Source organism: Choristoneura fumiferana, chromosome 18 (assembly GCF_025370935.1).
Source record: "Choristoneura fumiferana chromosome 18, NRCan_CFum_1, whole genome shotgun sequence".
Classification (NCBI taxonomy): domain Eukaryota; kingdom Metazoa; phylum Arthropoda; class Insecta; order Lepidoptera; family Tortricidae; genus Choristoneura; species Choristoneura fumiferana.
Genome location: NC_133489.1, coordinates 13340358 through 13364856, shown reverse-complemented (window position 1 = coordinate 13364856; position 24499 = coordinate 13340358). Strand labels below are relative to the sequence as shown.

The following is a 24499-nucleotide window of genomic DNA, read 5'->3' as shown; positions in this document are numbered from 1 at the left end:
CGGGGCAGATCAAGGGTTAGCATTAGCGTCTTGGGCCGGGCCGGCGCGGTGTCACTCCGCCTCATCAAATATGCAGGCCGCAGAGACACCAGCCGTCGTAATTGGAACCGGAGTGTAATACAATACTGTGTGTATAAACGGCAATAGAGGACGGTTTGAGGGCGATGTAGTTGCTATGAAGTGTACATGTACCTACAAGGTAATACAAAATTGATCCAGAATATTTCGTTCAGTGGTGGAGCAAGTCCGTATAAACACTTCGTTAAAGATTTTTCAGTAAATTGTTTATACAAGATGATGTTATGTCTTTGTGCGTTCTACTCCTTGGTTCTACTTTGATCATTGGTTAAATGTAGGAACTGAAACATTTGTCATTGTCAACTTAGTAATTCAGTAAAACTCACCCAATCACTCGGTTGAAATACATATCTCGGATTCGTTTTTTGTACAGTCCTCCTAGTTCAGATCTTTGAAGCTTGATTTTTTGTGTTTCGGCTTCTATCGTGTTTTTCAGTCAGTTGCCCTTTTCACTTTATGCGGACCGGCTTCTCTCAATGACGTGAAGTAGGTACATATATAGAGTAAATATTTCATTATTTATTTTCCGAAATAATGCGAAAATAGCCGAGCAACAAAGATTAATTAGTTGGAATATGCTAAAATATCTGTCAACATTTCGTAATAGGTCCCTAATGGTAAAAACCAATTACCATTATTTATTTCGTAAATTGTCCATAATCTATGACTTTTTACGTGTCTGTTACAACTTAGCACCAGCGCAGTAAGGTCGTGCTCACAAAAAGCCTGCAAAACGCTTAGCAATTCATTTTTAAATGTCTATACAAAAAACTTAAATTGAAAATTCTCTGTTGATAATCCCACAAAGATATTTGGCTCTACCTTTTTATAAGCAAACATCTATTATTACATCGGTTGGTGCTACTGTTTATTTGTGGATAAGTATGTACGTTATATAAAAATGACACGCTGATAGACAACTAAATCTCGTTCCAGAGTATAGATGGTACAGTTTCCCGTGCTCAATGAGTCAACCTCTTTTGTAATGTGTTTATAGATAGAATAATACCGTGAAAGACCTTAAAAATAATCAATAAGTAGCTTTGCAGTATGAAATGTGCAAAAAGTTGTCCCTAAATATCACGAAGTTGTCCCCTCTGAGCGGGCTTAAAGTGAGAAACAAGTGGAAATATTTTTAGACCCTCATCAGACCGTCTGCGGTCGCGGCAGGGCTCGCGAGATAAGGAGCACTTTTTCATAATACTTTATTCAGGACTCGGAGACTTGGCTCAGTGACAGACTAATCGTCCATGTCAGGGTAGAGGAGGGGGTGCTTATTAATGTTTAACCCTTTTGTATTCCATCGTGCCGGCGCCCGACAACCGACAACTCGGTGTCAATCCCGCCCGGCTCCGCGAACATCTCCTGCATGTTTAATGTTCATTAATTTGTCAGAATCTGTACGCCCATTAGGTCCCTGCTACACTGTTTGTGGAACAACGGGAAACGTGTCTTGTTTAAATCAACTGCTTAGCGCCCAAGAAAAACAATAACGGCATTGAGATAGAGTCGGTAAATTTAACAATCTATTATAGAAATCCAATAATTTTATGTTTCCATTCGAATAATGTACAGTTTTAAAAGTAAAAGTTTTAATGTATAACGTTGACAATACGGATACATTATGGCTCTTGTTCTAAAATTAGTAATGTTCCTACATACTTTCGTTTGATGTGAAACTTTGTTTCACTCAAATATCAATCTCGAGGGTGCGATTACTAGTGAATGTTTGTCGAGTTGATCCGTAAAGTGACCGCAGTTGGTGCGGCGTAATCCGGGTAATATATTCTAAACTAAAAGGTAAATAATAAGTAATATATTCTAAACTAAGGCGCCGCGGTACGAAATTGCCCTCGGGCGGCGGCCGCGCGGCCAGCGGAGCCGGCTGGGACCGTTACCAGCAAGATACTGGTACCCTGTTTAACTATTACTGAAAAAGGATTTACTATTTTTGTGTAAATCACATTTTCTTGAATTAACTACAATAGGTGATGTGGGGATAGTGAGATGTAATATAAAACTGACATCAGTACATCAGTACCTAATTCAACAGAAACTATTTTGCGAAAGCTCTATCTCATCAAAAGATAAGAGAATGTGCACTGAAAACTACTTGAGTTTCATTAAATAATTCTTTAGTTATTAATAACCAATTCTACTTCGTCTCGTAACACATAGTAGTGCAAGAATGTTTTTATGACCCAACCAAAATAGGTATCATTGTCAAAACGGTGCTAATGACATACCTAATAAGCTATCACAAAAACTGTAGACAATGAGTAGTAGAGCTAGTGCCGCGGGGCGCGCGGGGCGTCGGCGCCCATTGGCCGCGCCCACGCCGTGGGTGGAACGAGGAAAATCACTCGTCAGTTTTTCTTGATCACGTTTGAAATTCGAAAAGCTTTTAGCGTCGTCTGTCATTTTAGCGTCTCTTGTCATTACGAGTGCGCGCTGGTGTTTTGTTTTGCCTCATTCCCCACATCAGCCGTGTGACGATTGATTATGCTGATACGCTTGGGATTAGAGCGGAAGTAGAATATAAGAGTTATTTATTTTGTCAATGAAAGAAAATTCATTCATTCCTTTAGCTTCCGGTTTATAAATCCTCTTGATGCTCAAGTCAAATTTTTGATTTATGAACATCAAACTTTATATCAATTATGATAGAGTTTGATGTTCGAATTACAAAAAGTCCTTTATAAAGGACTCTGGGCATCAGGAGGGTACCTATATTTCGTAAAAATAGGATCGAATGCAATAAAAGAAAAGTGCAAGTGATGAGATGCGATCGCCAGCCTAGCACAATACAAATAAAACTTCGTTTAAGTACTAACAAACACGATAACGTTATAAATCGAATTTCAATTCGGAATAGTCTTGGCACAGTAGTGGGTGCAGTGGTGGGGGGTGTCGTGTGGGCGGGCCGCGCGCTAGGCGGGGCAGGGTGCCGAGGTGCCGCGGCGGGCGCCGACTCGCCCACCTCGCAGTCGCGCCGCACACGCCGCCGCCGCCGCCGGCGTCCACAAATAAACAACGGAATTACACCGAAATTATTAAGCCAAAGGTGCACGCTTCAAATTGTCGTTTAAACTCAAATAATAGCCGTGAAGGAAGCGCAGTGCCCCGCCAATTAGCAGCACCTGTCGGACACGCGTACGCTAATTTGCACTCGCGGTAACTGCCGCAAAAACGTCCGAAATAAACTGGAACCGATGCACCTGCGGCAATCTGCTCACGCGCACCGCGGTTAGTTTGGCGCGGTCGCCGACATGATCATGCTGTTCAAAGGGAACAGCAGCAGGCTGGAGCATCTTATCGAGAAGATACAGGCCAATAAGGAGAACCACGATGTAACTTCGGATGATTTAAAAGGTGAGTTAATGGTTGACTACCTGAACTATACAAACTTTTACCTTGCTCCTTCGCTACTACATCTGTGGTGTGTACATTGATATGGACAGCTCATTGATATGGATCTCTACAAAGTATTGTCTGAATCAATTAAGTATACCTGACTTTGTTTACTTTACTAAAAGATTTTTTGCAATACGATACCACAGGTGTACGTAATTACTTTAATTAAAATGCTTACGTCTTTGTTTTTTTTTTAATAATTTTGGGAGATTCATAATTTCTATATTTTATTTATTTCTATATTCTACCGAGTTTATATCAAACTTCTCTAAAGTAGCTGTTATGCTATGCACAACACAATCTAGACTTATATCACAAGACAAATGAATTTCTGTAAATCGTACGCAACGTACAAATCTCGTCCATGCGCCGTCGTCATATCACTCTCACGGCCCTGTCTGTCTTTTTCGATTCATCTAGGGACGCAATCTGTCCAATCTTATCGTGTCCCAAAATCCTTAAAAAGCACATGTCACGGTCAACCCATAACCTCGACACCTGCAAAGGGTCAAAACGTTGCGTCATGAATGAGAATTATATTTCTTATAATGTTTTAAAATAAATACGTACCTATACTTGGTTTGGGATAGGTGTTTAACTAAATGTAAACAAAACAACGTCAATCGGTGTGTTAATTATATAAATTTCCCCATTAAACTATCTAAACATTTACATTTCTGTATTGAAATACACTAGTCTAAATACAAATGATGTTACAAAAAATCAGTGTAGATCAACACAATTCACCATACATTGGCATGCAAAATTTATAATCGGATCTAATAAATAATAATAATAATCATAATCATCAATTAATCGATTTTGCTCGCATTTTATGGTCCCTGGTGACAAGTTTTAAAGTTTATAAACCCCATCGTATGTTTAGATTACACTCTTACCTAAACTTAAAATGCAAAAGTATACTTAATAAAATAAAATATGTCTAACTATTTTTAAGTCCCACCATTTTAAATTTTATGTCATTAAAAATAGAGCAGACAGTAGGGACATATATGATCATTAAATCTCATACACTGGGACGTGTACATTCGAGCACAAAAAGTATACATTTGAAAGTTACTACAATTATATACCAATTGATAATGTTTTCATTGTTTGTTATAAATACTTGTAGCCACGATATGTGACAGATTTATGTATAAGTTAACAGTTACAAATTTATATACGCAACTAAGATGTCACTGAAATGTGTACACTCTGAAACGAAATTAAGTATTCAAAGTTCAAAAGTTATATGTTTTATTTGCTCGAATCATGGTACAAATGATTTTATAAAAAAATCAGTGTAGATCAACACAATTCACCATACATTGGCATGCAAAATTAATAGTCGGATCTAATAAATAATAAAAATAATTGTCACTAAGTATAATAAAGTGCACCTACCATTTTACTGAATAAAGGAGACTATTAATTCAATAATAAATTTAATACAGCCATCCATGGTTGTTAGTTGGCAATCACTATGAACGTCGAAATTAATTGCAATTAGGTAATCTACAGCCAATCACCCGGGCAGGTGTTACATGTTCAAGTATAGCCTCAGCAATCAGCCTTACATTTAAAAGAAGCTACGAATACAGTATAAAAGTAAGCCAATTGGGTGATATTTTGAGTGCTCGATTCTGTAATTTCCAATTTAGTACCCATCAGAACTCAGTGTCGTCAGTTGTTAGATGTTCAGCGTAATATCTACACAAGTTAGAAACCGTTTCACCTAAATAGTGTCACCAGTTAGAACGATGTCTACCGGATACAAGGCCGAACTGTATAGGTTATTGATTATGACTATTAGGCTCTGACGATCGTAAAACTCATCATAGAACGATTTGGCGTAAAAAAAGTTTTAATTTACACAACTCCTTGTTTACCATTTTAAAACAAAATTTCTAATGACAAAGCAAAATTATAAGTCACTATAACTATAACCTACAATAAAAAGAATACTTAAGATTTTTATTTTTATTTGAAAGTTAACTAGAAAATGCTTTACATTATACTGCTAGGTACATCACAAATCACAATAATAAATAATCACAGATTTTTCTAAATTTCTATTAAAAAATTGACTCTCTAAATACACTCCTTGTTTCTGAAGTTGATATAAGCTGACTACTTAAAGTATATGCTGCAATTAAAAAAAAATGTTAAGTAGCGGCGTAAATCAGAAGATGCTGCCAAAATCTCGTTATTTAACATCCGCTGATAATTAGAGATAGATACCTAAGTACAACCCAAGCTCCGAAATAAATTAACCTAAATTGCTTGAAGAGCCTTCAACGTACCTATTTCTAGTACAAATTCCAGTTTTCCGTCAATTAAATTGACCCCGCAGGTACAGACGAGGTCTAGTTATAGTGTCGGTTACATAAACTACAATAACAGTAAGTCGGTCTGTATTAGAGCGATCGGTGTTGATTGCCGAGGCGCCGGTCGAGGTGTCCCAGACAGCGCAATTAGGATGTACGCTTCCGCCGCCCACTGCGCCGGCGCCACTCACCCGACCATTGCTTGCAACCACTGCTAATTATCTTGGACTCACCACCGACACGCTACACCTACCACTTATAAACATACCTACTAACTTTTGCCCGCGGCTTCGCCCGCGTGGAATTCGGTTGTCGCTCGCTGTTTCCTCGGGAACTGTGCATTTTCCGGGTTAAAAAGTAGCCTAGTAACAATATGGGATTCAAATGAAAGCTAATAATTAGATAATTCTAAATATATATGGGTTATATCTACTATTTTCACAGAAATATCAAAAAAGTATATCTTGGTAATGGGTCCCGACTGTTGAACCTTAAATGAGCTTCTTGACAGAGTTCTAGACCACTAGACTTATTTTCTTCCTTTTACTTTTTAAGGCAGTCGGGTTTTTTGATTTTTAAATTTAATGTTTAACCAATCACAAACACGACGCAAATGTCAAACGGACCTCACGATACTAACGACATCTAACGATATTTAGGGGCTGTTTCACCATCCATTGATTAGCGTTAACCGACGGTTAAATGTGATGCCGTCTCCGTCTATTCAAACAAAACAAATAGAGACGGCATCATACCTAAGCGCCAGTTAACACTAATCAATGGATGGTGAAACAGCCCCTTAGCCTGTCGGAAAACCCTTACTAAGACGCGCTCGCGGTTCCGCATGCGCACATGTGTTCCGCATTAAAATAAGTAGTGTATAAGTACTCTTAAATTCCGTTTATACGACTCGTAGCATCTCTAGGTCACGTGGTTGACCGACCGATCTTGATACGCACAGTGAAAAACCGGTGTTACACCTACTCCGCTTCTGCGTTATCGCAACTGCATCATATTACAAAATAGTACTTTAAACGATGATATGCTAGATTAGAGACTTCACGACAGGGATTTCAGTATAAAGCAACGTAGTCCTAAATTCCAGTGATAAAAGATTATGTATGATTAATGTACCGACCTCTGACTACTCAATCTATACTCCTAAAGTCTTTTCTTACATTCACGAGGGGGGACCATCTGTAATGGAGCCCAGGCACGTGTCCAGAGTGCCCAGTTGGAAAGAGCAGCCTGAGCGTTACTGTGTATCTGTATGTGCTTTTGTTTTTGTGACTTCTGTGTCACGTATTAAATCGAGAACCCGGCAGCATTTATAAACACTAGGCAAGCAGCGCTTGTTAACCAGTAGCTTAACTATCGGAGGGCTAGGTGGTGCCGAGCAACCAGCCCCCTATATACTTATACGCTCAGGGGGCCCTTGGATCTTAACCAGCATAGTAAAGCTCAAATTGTGCTCAAAATCGAAAATTTCTCGCACCTAACAGTACTTAACCTAATACATACACCCTTTAATCTTAATCGACTCTGTTTTGTTGCTCAATAGATATTAGTTCATTCAATTTAAAGGTAGCTTTACGATACGATTTGACGACCGGATGGCTAAGTCGTTAGAAAACCTGACTACGAAGCTTGAGGTCCCGGGTTCGATTCCTAGCCGGGGCAGATATTTGTATGAATAATACGAATGCTTGTTCTCGAGTTTTGGATGTTTAATATGTATTTAAGTATATATTTATCTATATAGGTATGTTTATCCGTTGCCTAGTATCCAATATTACAAGCTTTGCTTAGTTTGGGACTAGGTCAATTGGTGTCAAGTGTCCCATGATATTTGCATTATAATATTTTCTATTTTACTACATAAAACTTGCAAAAATTTAGGGCCTCCAATTTATCTTTTTGCACCGGAGTCCTGGGTTGCCTAGCTACGCCACAGTTGTAAGCTACCGACCGACTTTGTTCAAAATCATTACACATTATATAAAGATCAGTAAATTGCATGGAAATAAACAAGCTCCTAATGGTCGTGCGAATGTCTAAATTCAATTGTTATCATTTCGGCCATTAGGTAGCCCCGTTGCCGCGTCCGGGGCGTCGTGGGAACTGATTGATATTAATAGTCCTTATTAGGCGAGAGAAAGGGAGACATGGTGCTGAAAAACTCTTAAGGATACAATGAATGCATGATGTTAAATATTATTAAACTAGTCGTTCCTGCGACTTCGTCAGTGAAGAATTCGTTTATAGCACGCCCTCGGGAACAAATATTTTTTTTAGCGATAAAAGGTTCCTATTTTTTTCTGATCTTGTAATAAAAAATAAGTAATATGATGTGAAAAATGTCATGGCAATCAGTTCAGTTGTCAAAGTGTGAATGCGGAACAGAGAAACTCATTTATTTGTACCTATTGCATCTTGACGTTCGTCAATTGTTTTATAAAATACATACATACATTTAGTATAATATTAAACAATAAAATTACCCACGCTACTAAAAAATGTTACAAGAGCGTACACTAATTTTAAACTGGACTTTTTGAGATTTTGAGAAATAAAGAAAGGGGAACATTTACAATGACATAATATTAGAACAAGTAAAAAACTGAAAAGTTAGCCACAAATAAAATTGTATATACCAAGTAGTAAAGCTCTCGCAAATGTTCAACTCCAAGATGTTAATGTTAACAAATGCAATGGATAACCATTTACGGCAATAAATACGAACGTAAACAGAATTTATAAGGTATTTAGCGGTAGTGGGGTAATTTTTGAAGGCATTGCATTTATTTTTGGTCGTGCAGCGATGGCGGGAGCCTCGGCGGTCTCGCCCGCGGTGCCTCCGACATTACTCATCATTTGCGGTGATACCGCTCGTCATTGCGGCCCATTCAATTTGTTTATATTTCACGCCACTCGAGGTGCTCCCGGAGATATATCGCCTTTAACGCTGAAATGTGGAGCTTTCTCGATATTTATGATGGCTTTATTTGAGCCTAGAGCTTCGCTGTCTGCCTTAATGTGCTTTACAGCGCCTGTAAAATCTTCTCAGAGTTGTCATTTGATTTAACTGTTTCCTTTGACTTTTCTTGCGCAGAATGCTTGTAAAATCAACCGTGCAAGAATATAATAGTGTTCTTGAGTTTTTCGACATTCATATGGCAAATATTTTTGAAATGTACCACGAGCTTTATAATGAAGGAAAACGGTTTATTTTCATGGGTTTTTGTACTCAGTTAAAATATTTTGTATAAATAATCATGAAATAACATAAACTTTGATAAACTTTTTCTGCAGTGAACACTGAACAACAACAGCAACAGCAACGTACCTACTTACTATCATATGACTTGAATGTACCTTTGTGAGAGTAAATAGGTCTCCACAGTAACCAAATTTTACTAACATCTTCAAACGTCAAACGATAATTCCCCGAACATTTCATTTTCTCACTCATACGCTATCTTCTTGTACAGTGTGTGTGTGTGTCTCACTATATTCTTGTTACAGAAGCATTGGGCAGCGTGGGCAGCACGGCGGGTAGCTCATGGCCGTCGTCGACGCCGGAGCCGTCGCCGTCACCGACGTCGGCCGAGGCGGCGGAGCCCGGCGACGCCGACGCAGAGCCGCCATTCACGCTCGGTGCGACTGAACACACGCCCTACCAGTGCCAGTTCTGCGATAAGGCTTTCCCACGCCTGTCGTATTTGAAGAAACATGAACAGGTTAGTAAAAGTAGTATACATACATAGATAATTAAAAAAAAATACAGACAAAACCGTTAAAGCACCACCAGTTATAACGACATCGGATTCGGATCTAACGACCAAGAAAAAAGTCTCAACACGATCTTACATACCAAAATAACACTGGATATATCGAACAATCGTATTTTATGATCAAATATTGCTATCTCTTCAAAATGGTGACCTGTCGTTTTGCCGAGTTTAATTACGCAGATTTTCGATTCGTACACAACAATTGGCAGATTTTTCTTTTGGCCGAGCAACGTTTGGTATAATTTCGTTACGCCTATTATTCGTTTCGCCGAGTAGTCGGTAGGAAGAATAGCGATATGCAGATTTACTTTTAGTCGATTGTTTGCTTCGTTATTGTTTCAGTTAACCGAACAACTGTTCGCCGAAACACGATAAACAGAGTTATCACATGGCATCAAAATGTGTAGTTAGGTGCGACAACGAGCGTGAGCGAGGAGGATTGTTAGGTAGAATTGTGACCAAGTTTGTTATGACTTCAATATAAAATAAACACAAATTCGAAAGCGAAAAGTTGTTCGAGCAAACGTTGAAAATGTATATCTAGTTATTAATCGGCTAAACGAATTTCTGTTAATAGTTGCTTGGCTTAACACAAGCCAACTGAATAGTCTACTAAAGGTTGAGTTACGAAGCGTTAGTCTGCGAAACAATACATCTGCGTACAAATTCATCGGCGTACCGTTATTCGGCGAAACGTGGTCTGCCAATCTGCGTAGAACATTCATTTCAACTTTCATTGTTCATTGTGAACCTTAAAGAGGTAGGTATATCTATCTGAAGGTTGATATTTTACTTTTAATTTAAATAAAGGACCAAACGGAAGGTCTACTCTCCCAAACAAAAATGAATTTGCCAAATCAGAAATGACAAAGCTCTCAGATAACGGGTCCATATTGGCTCATATACAATTTTTTATTCGATTATTTATAATAATACCGCTTTGTAATCATAATCATCATTTCTACGAAAATTGTTTATTATATATTTTTAAAATAATCATTTTTACTACTACCTACATTGTTCATAATCATAATGATATATATTGCAATTTTTTTCACTCATAATGTCATCGCTGAGATTTGATCTATCTATCTATACCTATAATGTTATTTGGGATAATTTCTTAATTTACAAACTTATTTATATAATCATCGTAGTTTTAACCTAACCTAACCCACTTTTCTGCCAGGATTTCGGTTCTGTGAGGGTCGCAGTTCTAACCTAACCTCCACTTTTCTGGCAGGATTTCGGTTCCGTGAGGGTCGCAGTTCTAAACTAACCTAACCCATTTTTTGGCAGCATTTAGGTTTTGTGTAGGTCACAACCTAACTGGATTTTCTGGCTTCTTAATTTTATAATTTCTTATTTTTAGGTTACTTGCATTTTTGTATGGATAGATTACGAATAAACAAAGATATATTTTAAAATATATATAATACCAAATGTTATTGCCTGAAATCGATATGTTGAATAATGATATATACATAAATTGTAGTAATATAGGTATTTATGTTGAATGACATTATGAATATAATAAATTCGGAGTTCCATGATTATTGTCTAAAATAAAAAGTTATAATGATCATTAGAATGTAAAATTGAATGAGATATATTTTCGAAGTTTTAATATTCGAATTTGCAATTTTATATGAACTTTCGCGCACCCTTAGAAAACAGTCATAAAAAATACAATGCAGTACCAAACACAAAGTACTACCCTGTTAATCGGAATAAAAATAAAAAACATTCCGATAAACAGGGTTATACGCGGGATATTGGCATTAAGAATAAAATTTTGATAGATCCCATTTATATTAGGTAGGTTTCAAACTCTTACGTTTCGATTCGACTAATGAGCATCAGTGGTTGCTCGTTGAGTCGATACTCAGCAAAGATGTTGTCACCTCCGGTTTTTACCCGACTGCGAAGAAGGAGGGTTATTGATATTAGACATTGCTCTCTGCTACAGCAGATTGCTTGTGTAAATGCACTTCGAACACGAAGGATTAATTCTTGAATTATTTATAATCAAATTAGCTTCATGACAGATGGGATTACGATTACTGACTGTTCATCATGTTTTAAACTTTCGCGATTCCTACTCATAACTATATCTAATATTATATTTATCTACTTTGTGCTAATATCTATAACTAATATCTTCCGGGACTTAACCATGAATAATGCGAGCTTTTTTTCGAACTACACCTATTTTGTTGATTTATTGAACCAGGCGTTACTTTGCGAATGAACTAAAAGAATTTCTTTGCTCACCCGCGACCTTATGATAGCTAAGTTTATACAAGATATGCGTGTTCATGCAGTTCCTCCACCTCCACACTGTAAGAACACACAGAAATTACTCAAACCCATCTATCACTTCCACCACACGACACTGACGCGTTTCGAACTCAACTAGAGCTCATGTTCAGAGCAACACAACCGTACACCATGCTACCAGATGTTAAGACTAACAAACCACGACAAACGTTTTAATTTGTCACTGTAACTCCATAAAACTGCACTGTAGGAACTGCATGAACACGCATATCTTGCATAAACTTAGCTATCATAAGGTCGCGGGTGAGCAAAGAAATTATTTTAGTCCATCCATATTTTGTTTTTTGTTTTATGGTAAGGCACCTTATCACTTCGACACACAACACAAATCCGGGTAAATCAATCATACCCGAACATTTGTTAGAATTCCGACCATACCAATGGATCGAATAGCAATGGATCGAGCTTCAAAATTCTTTTATTTTCATTTTCATTTTCAATTCCAAAATACTCCAGAACGATGTGGAAAGCGGTTGAAATACAGGTATTCTAACCGGGATGATAAATATATAAGATTTCTTCTGCATGAAATTCGGTGATAGGCAAATGTGGACGTATCTCCGGAAAAGTTGCAGTTTATTGTGAGGCTGGAAACAGTGCTCGACCGACGGTCAGCGCTGACCGTCCGTCAGCGTAGCTATATCTATGCAAGTCTATGAATGTGCACACAGCTACGCTGACCGTACGCACGTGATTTGGTGCGCGCGTACGGTCGGTCGAGCCCACGTCGAGCCGTCGGTCCGGCTCGTCGGTCGCGCGGCGTCGGTCAACCGACGAGCTATAAGATTGTATGGATGCGTTCAGTGCTTCGCTGACGAAGCGACCGACCTGTGAACTGTACACACGCGTTGCAGTTCGCCGTCAGCGTAGCACTGAATGAATTTTCGCAACCGACGGTCAGCGCTGACGGTCAGGACGTACGGTCGGGACGTACCGTCGGTCGAGCACTGTTTCCAGCCTGAATATTGTGTGACGAAATGATAAGGTGCCGGTTAAAAAAGAACATTATGTGCGGGTAGTAATAAGAAAACTCGCGCGGCTAAAGTAAAGTGATAACCTACACTTCAGTCTCCTCGAGACTACGACCGCTGTGGTCGAAACGTAGATGTAATTTTAGCAATTATTAATAGTTGTGATTAAATACCGGGAGATATTAATATGAGTCTGAAAAGCTAATTTTGCAACGTAGTCTGAGTCTGACCTGGCAACAAGACCGACGATCAATCAAAACTGATCAAAACAAGAAAGATGATAGCGTATTCAGTCTCATAATTATCACTTTGCGCGTAGCTCGATGAATGTAATTCACCTAACTGGTTTATTGCATCTTGATAAGTACAGAATAACCTGACCAGCATAACAATGTGCCTATTAAATTCCTCATACTTATCTATGAATTCACAGTCCAGTTTCAGACGCATTGCTTCATTAGCAAGTAGATACCCAAAACGGCCCATTTACAGAGCCGGTGCGTAGATATGTATCTCAGCCGCCTTGCACTGAGCTGGACTGAGGTCTGACGCGGGGCCATTACGCCGGCCGTACATCTTGCCCCTTTGTGCTGCGCCGCTCGCCCGCGATCTCGCTGCGTTACGATTACAACACGCCGCGACAGATCTAGCTGAGATAGGACAAATAGAAACGTCACAAATGCCGCCGCTCCCCAATCTAGCAAGCAGGATAGAGATCGGTCACATACACATGAAGTGACAAAAATAACACCTGAATAGTTGTAGTTCGTGTTGCGTTGAATATAAATCAGAATAGGTTATTGATTGCTAAGGGATTTCATTAGATTATCAGAAGAAATTGCATGGTCGTCGTTGCGTCTCAGTTGATAGCGATCAGTGCATGCGCGGACGCAGGCTTGTAGCTCGGCCGCGGCCGCCGACAAATGTATCGGGCGATGATCGCGTCGCGCTCGCCCGCGACAGAGCGGTGACGGCCGGAAATAGGCTCGCGATAACAACTCCCTAGCCTGCGCGCCACACCTTTATCATCGCACCGCAGCTTGCAAAAGGCGTTCATTAAAAATAAATCAATTGGCAGTCCTCGCGCAGCCAGTCGCTTTGAGCTTGATGCGCCTCCGGGGACATCGTAAAACTGTAAAAGATCTCAGCGCGATTCTAAAGTTAGGAATCGTAAGAAACTCTTCTTGGCTGTCAGTGCTAATTAAGCGGTCTGATAAGTAATTTACGTATTGTGTTTGATAGAGACTGATCAGACGAGGTGCAATCTTGCAGTAATAAAGTAGTCGCCCGGCAGACTGCGAAACTGCGATGGTTGTTGGTGCGACGTCACGCCCACTCTGCCGCTAGCTGGACTGCGTTTGTTATTGCGATTCTGCTCTCAATTAAGTTTATCTGCATACTTTACATTTCTTAAAATACCTAATGTAGGTATCCTTTTTCCATGTTTGATGTCTTGATGAAGGATAATAATGATGATGAGATATTACTCGAACTAGGTACATAAATCCGGTATCTCTTTAGCCTCAACACAGTTCTGGAATCGTTCGAGGTTCGAGTAAATAACGGGACATTACTTTTTTGTGATTAAAAATGGTGTTGAGTAGATAGGTATAAGGTATACTTTTTTTTTGTTTTACGCGCTAAAATAATTTGATAAATTTTTTAATCATAAAAAATATACCAGAATAAATATAGCTATGTGATGCTTAAAAATGTAAAAAGCAATAAAAATATCAACAGTGTAATTTTTGTCGTACAATTTGTTTGTACTTACTCTATTTATACTGGAGCGTAATCGAGCCGTCGCGCTGACCCCTGCCCCCAGTGATGTGAACCGCGCCGGCGCCGCCGTTACACCTGTGAAAGCCACTCGGTAGCCTCCCGGTGCCCATTCCGACATTTTTATTGACCATCAAGCCCAACTTTGTGGTACAAACTTGTTTAGAACGGTCTTGGTGATCTTTACTGGGAAATACAACTCGTTCGCTCTCACGCTGATAATAATAAATTGTGATTCGCGTGTCTTTTCAACATAAACAGAGATGCTGTGCTTATGAAGCAGCCAGCAGGGCTCCAGGACCCGTGCAGCCAAGGGCGCGGCTCCCGCGGCGTCGCGCGCACCGCTTATTGAATACCTATTCGCACGAACCGTGGCAGTAACACGTTACTGAATGTCTCGCAATATGTTGTCCACTGCAGCGTGCATCAATATCCAAATGAAAAGTTTCTCATCTATGATAATTGTGTGCGCTGTTGGATACTTTAATGTGATAATAATGCTCCAAACGCACAAGTTTATTTCAATGTTTATCGGAATAAGCAGAAGATTAGATGTCACATGCATATTATTTCTGATTTTATTATCGTGGACGGTAGTTTGTGTGACGCGTGGCCTGGGCTGCGGGCTTAGGCGCTGGCCGCGGCGATTTATCGCTTGCGGACGATTGGATTTATTAATTCTGTCGGAGCCCGATTGCTCCAATTAAGCGGGAGGAGTAAACATGCCGCTGCCATGTTTATGCGGCGGTTACTGCGAGACGCACCACTCACCGACCAGCAGACGTGCGACTCCAAGTACCTAGTGCTTAGGGAAATAGGGATATTTTTGGTACTCTAATAGAAATGTGAATAGAACACGACAACCTTTTCAAATAAATGTCATAAAGATAGCGCAATGCCTGACAAAGAAAATCAGTATTAGGTAGGTAGTTTTATTGGGAAAACTTTTCATGGTGGATCGCAATTCAAATTGTACCTACCTCAACCTACCTACAATAAAATAACACTCCTTCGGGCAGTCGGGTAATGAACCAACCTTTTAACTCTAACCAACGTCAAAAGGCCTGATGAAACTTGTATACCATTACGTAACTACGTAAGTGTAGCTGCATATTGTTAAAGTTAAAAATATTTCAAGAAGATCTAAGTATCTAAAATCTTTACTAAAAATAAAAATTTTGACATAAACTTATTAGTACTGTGCTCGTTACTAAGTTCTAGCACAGAATAACTAATAGTACTGTTCTACTCGTATAATGTTTTGGGAAACTCCGTGCGTAGACCATGCGCGTGCGTCACTCGCTGGCAATCGCTAATCATAACAAGTGATTCGCTTAATATTAAAGCAAACTACTAAAGTACACAATATCACAATAGTTCAGTCAACACGACTCCTCTTTTACGTATGACAAAAGTAAACCTTTTTAGCTTAAGTTTCAGATGTTTTGTGACGTTTTTAAGAAAGTTTTATTCCATTGAATCTACAACTTTAAATTTAAGTTAAGTTGTCTTGCGCATTACAGCATCAATAAATCACAGAAGGCTTGTAAAAATGTTCATCCTGAAAACAATGGCATACAACTAAATAGTACCTAAAGCAGTGAGCAATTAAAATAGCTAGGCTCTAGAACAAGGTCTGATATATCGTGCCTGCGAATGATTTAATTTAGATCGATCGCTTCTCTAGATCGTGCGCAGACGCTCTTTTATTAGTGTTAAGTTTAGGTATTCACGTTAGTGTTGAAATGTTTCCGATGGTATTTTTAATTGGGTAAATGGGTAACATATGTATTGTTTTGTTGAAAATCTTTTTAAATCTTTATTTAAGTCGGAAATGCTCCTAGTGAACGTTTTCACACTTTAAAAAAAATGAAACCTAGGCAAGAAAATAAAGATAAAAACAGCGCCATTATACTATAGTATTACTAACAGTAATCATTAATTTATAACTTATCAATCGTCCAAAATAAGCGAACATTATAGGTTTTTATTACAGGGGATTCTTTTAAAAGAATTCCTTATTACTCGACTGCCTGAAGGAGCGTTATGTTTTTCGAGCATATCTATGTATGTTTATTTCTTTGGTCCTATCTGTAGCCCATTTAGAATTAGATTCCTGAAAACTGTCGGAGTGAACAGGGTATTTATAATATTACAAAATAGAGTCCGCCAAAAACGAAGGCGGTTTTTTTAAAATTGTAATAAGGGTGTCAAATGAAAACTAATAATTAGCCCATTAATAAAAATGAATTTCCACATAAGCAAGTACCTACCTACCAATTAAAGATCACACTAGAGGACTGCGGCCGTTTCGGCATTTTTTTTTGCGTTCATAATTGTCAGGACCAAGATTTTCTTTAAAACTTTTTAGGGTTCCGTAGCCAAAATGGCAAAAACGGAATTGTTTTTTTTTCTCTCATCCAGCCTTGTAGTGTGGGGTATCGTTGGATAGGTGTTTTAAAACCATTAGGGGGTTGCTAAAACAATTTTTAGATTTAGTTATTTGTTTGCAAAATATTAAACTTTAAAGTGCAAACTTTCATTAAAATCGAGCGTCCCCCCCTTTTAAAATCTAAACTGGTGGGTAAAAAATTTTGAAAAAAAATCAGGATGGTAGAAAGTAAGTATATCAAACTTACAAGGAAAATTATAACAGTTAAGTTTTCTTGTTAATTATTAGTAGTTTAAGAGTAAATAGCAGCCTAAGGTATAAAATATACCTAAACTTGGAATATTCCATACAAAAGACGAAATCGAAAATACAAACTGAAATATAGATGCACAGAAAAACCAGAAAAATAAGACCAGCGCTGGGAATCGAACCCAGGTTCTCGGCAATACCTTATTATATAATAATATAGGTTTTACGGGATGACCGTAAAAGTAACAAAAAAATTGGAATTGAAATAAAAAATACAAAATGATTCCAAAAAACCAATCTTAAAAGACGAAATCCTTAAAAAATATTACTTATTTTTTTCGTAATGGCTACGGAACCCTCTTTCAGTTGTGTTCGACACGCTCTTGGCCGGTTTTTTGGATATAAAATGTAGCAAACTACATGTGTTTGATTCTCTTGGTTCAGTTTATTTATTTATTCAATACTTATAATATTTTATGAAGAAATTTATTGCATGCGGTCATGAGATTTTACATAGATTTTAATACGTTAGTAATGTTGTTGTGTAAAAGTCGTTATACATTATAATTTTTTGTAAACGCCAACTTGCAGAAAAATACAACTTCTTCTTCTTTTTCTTCTAGTTTTAGTTTTGTATTTGTTTTTTATATAAGTAAGTCAAGCAAATAGTTATATTTTGTTATGGGTCTTGTAATTTCCACTTCTAATACAACTAAACCTGAGGGTAGTCAATTAAACGCTAGATAATTTTAAATGTATTTTTAAAGTCATACCTATTGGCGCGATAAATTGAGTGAAAAGGTACAAGAAAGCAAGACGACGGACGCGCCATCACTTAGCTCAATTAGGTTCTTAGACCGGACACGGTGATGCCATAATTACTCTGAGATTGACGCAAACGCACTAATGCTTTAGAGCGCAGAGATGGACGTGCGCTCTATCCTCTATAATATGTATAAAGCTCCCAGTAAGTTATAGCATCAGAGAAGTCTACCCTCAGTCGTTGGTAAAGGGTGCCATAAACACGTTTATTCAATCGTCAAGCATTACGTGTCCATAAGAAATATTTGCAAGTCTGTCTGGCAGCGTAGGGTATTTTTAACTATAAATTAACACAATTATTTAGCTACTTGGTTCACTCGCGACCTTCCGATAGACGTCTATGCAACAATATTGTATTCTTGCAGCTCCTCCACCTCCACACTAAGAATGCACAAACCCAACTGTAAACACTTCCACACTACGCTGACGCGTTTCTAACTGATCTATAGTTCATACCAGAACCGTTCACCAAGGTACAGTCAGCAACAAAAATATGAATACAACCAAAGTGCAAAAAATAAGTAAACTTACACGACCATAATGTTCAGGCAATAAAGTACTGTGTGTTACCCGTGTGGCCTCTCCATTTCTTCCGTGGATGTCATAAGAGGCGACTGAGGATATAGGTTAAGGTATACCAAGCGACAGGCTTATATCAAACTTAAAACCTAAAATTGCTAAAAGTGGCTCCGAAGCGATAACGTTTCGTGTGCTCTGTCTACCCCGTTTGGAAATAAAGGCGTGAATGTCTGTGTGTGTAATAAAGTCCTTTATACATATTTTTGGCAATTGGGTGTATATAATTTTTGTTACTGACTGTAGTAGATGTTAGACAAAAGGTATTTTTTCTAAATTTTCTGTATTAGCAGCTGTTTCCCGTTAGAAGTTTGCACGACTGCGGAGACTGCGTTTATATGACTTATTAAAAAAACCCCGACACACAAAAAAAACGCCTGAAAAAAACGCCGACAAAAGAGACAACTGAAAAGTAAAAAATAATACTACCTAGCTGTTGCCCGCGACTTCATCCGCGAAGAATTCGTTTATCCCTATCCCGCGGGGACTATGCTGATTTCCCGCAAAATTAGCCTAAGTTAATTTAGTATGAAGTACCTACCTAGTAATATTTTTTTTATCTAAGCGTCGTCAATGTCGGGGGACCGCTAAGGTTAACAGGAAACTAAAGTACATATGTTGTATTTTTTAAAGTATACCTTAGCGGTCCCCCGACACCGACGACGTTTAGATAAAAAAAATATTACTAGGTAGGTACTCGTACTTATACTTAATGAACTTAGGCTAATTTTGCGGGAAATCAGCATAGTCCCCGCGGGATAGGGATAAACGAATTCTTCGCAGAGTTTGAGTTTGAAACGGTTGAACCGATTTTGATATAACATGTCAAAGAAAAATCGCTAGAAAACCTGCTTTCAAATAAAAATACCGAATTCAAATCGGTTTACTCGTTTAAGAGCTACGGTGCCCCAGACAGACATACAGACACACATAGCAGTCAAACTCCCCTCTTTTTGCGTCGGGGGTTAAAAATAGCCTCTCTTAGTCATGGATAGTACAGCTTGTTATTAGAGCAGTAGGTAACTTTAGAAGCGACCCAGTGATTCCAGAGACCCTTCACAAACACACAAAAGTTTTCTCCTTAGTAATAAAGCTTTTCGTCACTACTTTGAAAAAATCTCGTATCTAAAATCAATATGTCAACAAAATAGAACCTTGACATAATGTTCATAAAGTTCACTCAGAAAATTATCTATTATTAGGTACGAGTTTTTTTTAAAGTAGTGACGTTTTGCTTTTATCAATAAAAGCACCAAATTATAAATAAATATATTTAAGTACAGCTGTAGCATTACCCGGGAGATTCTATTGACTAAATCATAGTAATAATTATGACTAAATCATATGACCTAAGTTTGTTCAGTCGCATCCAAGCCAAGTTATTACCAGCTTTGACGAAGAAGCTACTTTATTATTTAAGTAGTACTTTATTATCAAAATATGAGACTAGTGAGGAACAAAAGTTGCGTTTACTTTCGCGCACGAAAAATTTAAAACTTGGTTTCTGTCCTAAGCGCAAGATAGAGAAGCGTTGTACTAGAAACCAAGCAGTAAAAATGTTTAATAAGCTTCCCACTAACTTAAAAATGATTACAAGCTGTGTCACGTTCAGTAAAGAATTGAAAACATATTTGTTAAGAGGGTGCTTCTATAGCATTGAAGAAATATTTGCACAAGATTAAAAAACTAGTTTTTATTAATTGTAATTTGTAAACCAAAGTTATGTACATCATCCTAGTCATATACTTCTATTATTAAGTGCATGTACTATGTAAGTTCAAACACAATCACTGTATTGTTCATGAATAAATAAATAATAATAATAATAATAAGCTTTTTTAAAGTATTCTTATATTTAAGTATGTGTGTTTTGTCTTCGTTTAAGTAGGAGTTATCGTTGATAACTCGTGCAGTTACATTTTTTCGTTGTTACTGTGCTTAAGTATGAGGTTGAAACAGTATATACTTATGTATAGATTTTGTACTCGTAACAACGTTGCATGCAATTTTGACTGCCACGATCCAGGATGTTGTTGGTTTATTGCGCCCCTTAGCAGTACCGCTAACAAGTCTCATCATCGTTCATAAGTCATAATCAGCCGTGTGCGAGGCGGAAAGTTCATTCGAGACCCTCAAAACGATATAGCAGCGAGACTCAAGCGAGACTTATCACACGCTATAGAGTTTTGTATGGTATGGACGGTAATGGGAAACCACCACACTATTTTTCCCGAGGGAGTCATCATGAAGCTTCAGAATCGCTACGGTGCGGATCAGAGGGGCTACTACGAAACTCGCAAATTGAAGTTTGTATCGCACCATTCCTTTCACTCGCGCTTTAAATGACATAAGCGTCAGCAGGACGGCAACATACGAAGTTCGAGTTTTGCACTTCGTGCTTTAGGGCCAGCTTCACTGCTTACTAATCCTCAACCGACGATCAAGACGACTCTGTCACGAGTGTGTACGAAAGAAGATCGTAAGTACGAATGAAACCAAAAACAACAGCCATAGATTCACTCGGATTTATTATTATATTTATTATTATATATATATTAGCCCTAAATTGTTTTTTTTTCTTCATGAAAACAGAAGATGGAGGCAAATTAATTTTCTGAGCATTCCGCATAGTAAAAGGTTTTTTAAAGCTTTTTTTTGTTCAAATGTTCGATTAAAAACACAATGAGGGCTATCGCGTACGAATTCGCCGCTAGAGGCGCTAGCGTAGCGTGAGGTCTCCAAATGTCAAATCTCATAGTTTTTGGGTGAGGCTACGCGGGTTTATTTATAATTAGAATAATTTTGTAAAGATTTTGCATTTTCTGAAATTAATTATGGCAGTTATACGTTACGGGGCAATGAATGTCTGTGTTTTGAGACAGTTATGTTTTTCGGAAACTTTTGTCCTCCCTTTTTCCGAACGAAATGGGACTACGCAACACTGGTTGCTCGATACTTTAAGGTACGGTTTTAAGGTGTATTAAATATGATTTTAATCTAAACTTTGTTTTCACGCCCGTAATAACAGACTTTGAAAGCCACTAACACTTAAAAACCTCACGCAACATTCATCTAGAAAGACAAAAACCAATTGCCCTTATTGTAGTCGCCCCCATGCCTGGTCGTGTAAAGTGGGTGTAACGAAGGTGATGGAATAAATTCATGTACCTACTTAATTCTACGCATACTCTCTAGAATATATCCAGTAAACACAGACAAGCTATTTTCTAGAATATTCTATGTTCTGGACCCCGACTACTTTGGAACTAGGTCAATTGGTGTCAAGTGTCCTGTGATATTTATTTATTATTTATATAGTCTTGCTTTCGTGCGTAAGTGATATCGCTTGGAAGCTATCGAATATGTCTTCATAGAGCTGTCCCTACCTGCCGCGCCGCGGCCGTGGCGCTAACGAATTGAGATGTGGCGCTAATGGCCCGGCCAGCCGCCCAACCCTATGGTAATTGAGGGAGCACGAGACCGCAAACCCTTCTTGGCAAACAACAAATTTCTTCCGAAAAGATCAATACTTATCTATCGCTTCTGGCGACCCATTTGGTATTTGGTTTTTTCATGGCAGGTTTTTTTATTTACGTTATGTATAGGTACCTAGAGTACCTACTAAACACCTGTTCGAACCCAGGGAATAAAGGTGCATTCTACATTTGACAGAAACCGCACATCGCGATATAACCTTCAGTTATTCATTAATTATCATGATCAGAGATCCCTTCACAATATCGCGGAAAAATAAAACGATAAAACAAAATGACACATTTCATGCATGCAAATCCGTTCGTGCGTCCGGACAGTATTAGAAAAAAAAAAGATGATTCGTTCCAAATTCGATTTTGAAATACAGTTTGTTTTAGTTAAAAACGTTATTGCCTAAGAGCGGCGTAACAGAATAGAAGTCAATTATTCCGAACGCGTGTTTAGCATGATACTGGAGGAGTGCCGCCGAGGTGGTCAATTAGTAAAAGCGTGAAGTGCCTGTCAGTTCGGGAGTGTATTGTGCTGGGCTGGCTCGAGTTCACGTTGGTGCGAAGGCCGCTGGCTCCCATTATCTCGCTACCAGCATAGAGTCATAAGCGCTACATAGCATCCTCATTATAGACTTATGAATACCTAATCTTTGTGGCATGAAAATTTTAATTTTTAGTCAAACACGAAATTATAAACGACCGCGGCAGATATCTACATATAAAAAGTACGAAGTATTTAACTATAATTTAGTTAAGTTGCACAACCTTAACTAGGTACATCCTTTCGTTACATCGTTATACCTATATACACGTAAAATCTAAGTAAATATTACCTATACTATACTGTCTTTATTAGTTACTGAGGTAGTTATATAGTTAACTCTATAGCATAGGTATCATACTATACATATATTGCGTGTAAGTAAATAAATAATACGCTGCGTTTTAGAAATTTGCGAAGGATTTTTTAAAACTGATCAACTTTTTAATGATTAAAACCGAACCCGTATAGAATTATCCTGTCCCACTGGTCGTCTGTGTGTCTGTTCGTATGGTACAGGTATTTTATTCAGAAAATATAAGTGGTATAAATATTAAGTAATTACATTTTAATTGAAAACAGTTAAAATACATGTATCTATCGATTTCTGTAGGGTAAAACCCTAATAGGTAACTAACTGGGATAAATCTAAGTCCACGCGGATGAAGCCACTACAGCTAGTAAATAAATAAGTACTTTTACAAAAATTGTTCGTTTAAAGGGTTCGTCTTAGATTAGATAGACGATAACTTTGTAATTTATATAATCAGGCGTTACTTTGCGGAGGTCTATATCAATATACTGAAACAATTACTTTGCTCACCCGCGACCTAAAGCAGCGTTTCCACCAGAGATGTGCGAGGGTGTGTTGCGAGGAGTATGTTTTTCATGAACCAATAGAAACGCTTCATTTACCTCGCCTCGCCCCGCTCACCTGTTTCCACCAGAGATGTGCTGTGCGATGATGTGTAAATAAAGCATTGCTTTTGGTTAATTAAAGTTAAATGATAAACGCATCCCTCGCAACACATTCTCGCACATTTATTGGTGGGAACGCTGCTTAAACGAGGTATAAGATTATAACTTTGTCTTCAAAAATATATGCTTCTAACTACTAGGTACATAGATAGGCGTACTGTACTATACTTTTCACTGCACGCAAGTAGTACATCTTGTTTTAGAATATTCTTATTTGTATCAAGCAAAATTCAATATTTCTTAGCAACATAGATCCACAAAAGAAAACTGGAAACACAAATTAATCTATGTAGTTTTTACATTTCTCGGTGAGGTATATAGCAGTGATTTCTTTCTAAAATATCGTGCACTTCGCTGTACTGCCTCAGCAATTGATAAATCAATGATACCGAACAGTTAAAAAAAAACTGTAACGTCACGGCTTGCCCGATAGAGATGTTCCGGTGTGACTTACCGATAGCTATCGATTAATCGAGCGCGCTGCTCCCGCGCAGGATCTCGGAATGTTATCGGATCCGTATCGATTAGTTACGAGCATGATTACGGTAGTAAACGAGTAATTACTCAAGATGAAATGGTTATCTATTAAATAGAATTTTAATTTATTATTAAAATGTTCATTCTTGGTTACTGGACGTTAGAATGTATTTATTTTGAAATAAGATTAAGTTATCAATCCTAACCAAACCAAGTAACAATAGGTACTATGAAAGTTTTTGGATGGTTTCTTTATTTGAGCTTCCGTGAGGC

The 24499-nt window shown here is 38.1% G+C and overlaps 1 protein-coding gene across 3 annotated transcripts in view; it reads left to right on the top strand.

Moving 5' to 3' along the window:
- L (zinc finger protein Lobe) overlaps nucleotides 1–24499 on the top strand; it is a 98131-nt gene that overhangs the window by 65581 nt on the left and 8051 nt on the right. For 2 of the 3 annotated variants that reach the window (XM_074101554.1, XM_074101556.1), the window contains one exon: nucleotides 9348–9562. In XM_074101554.1, coding sequence (XP_073957655.1) covers nucleotides 9348–9562 — 215 coding nt within the window. Of the gene's footprint in view, nucleotides 1–3067; nucleotides 3451–9347; nucleotides 9563–24499 lie in introns of those variants that run through there. The other variant, XM_074101555.1, reaches the window with a different exon arrangement.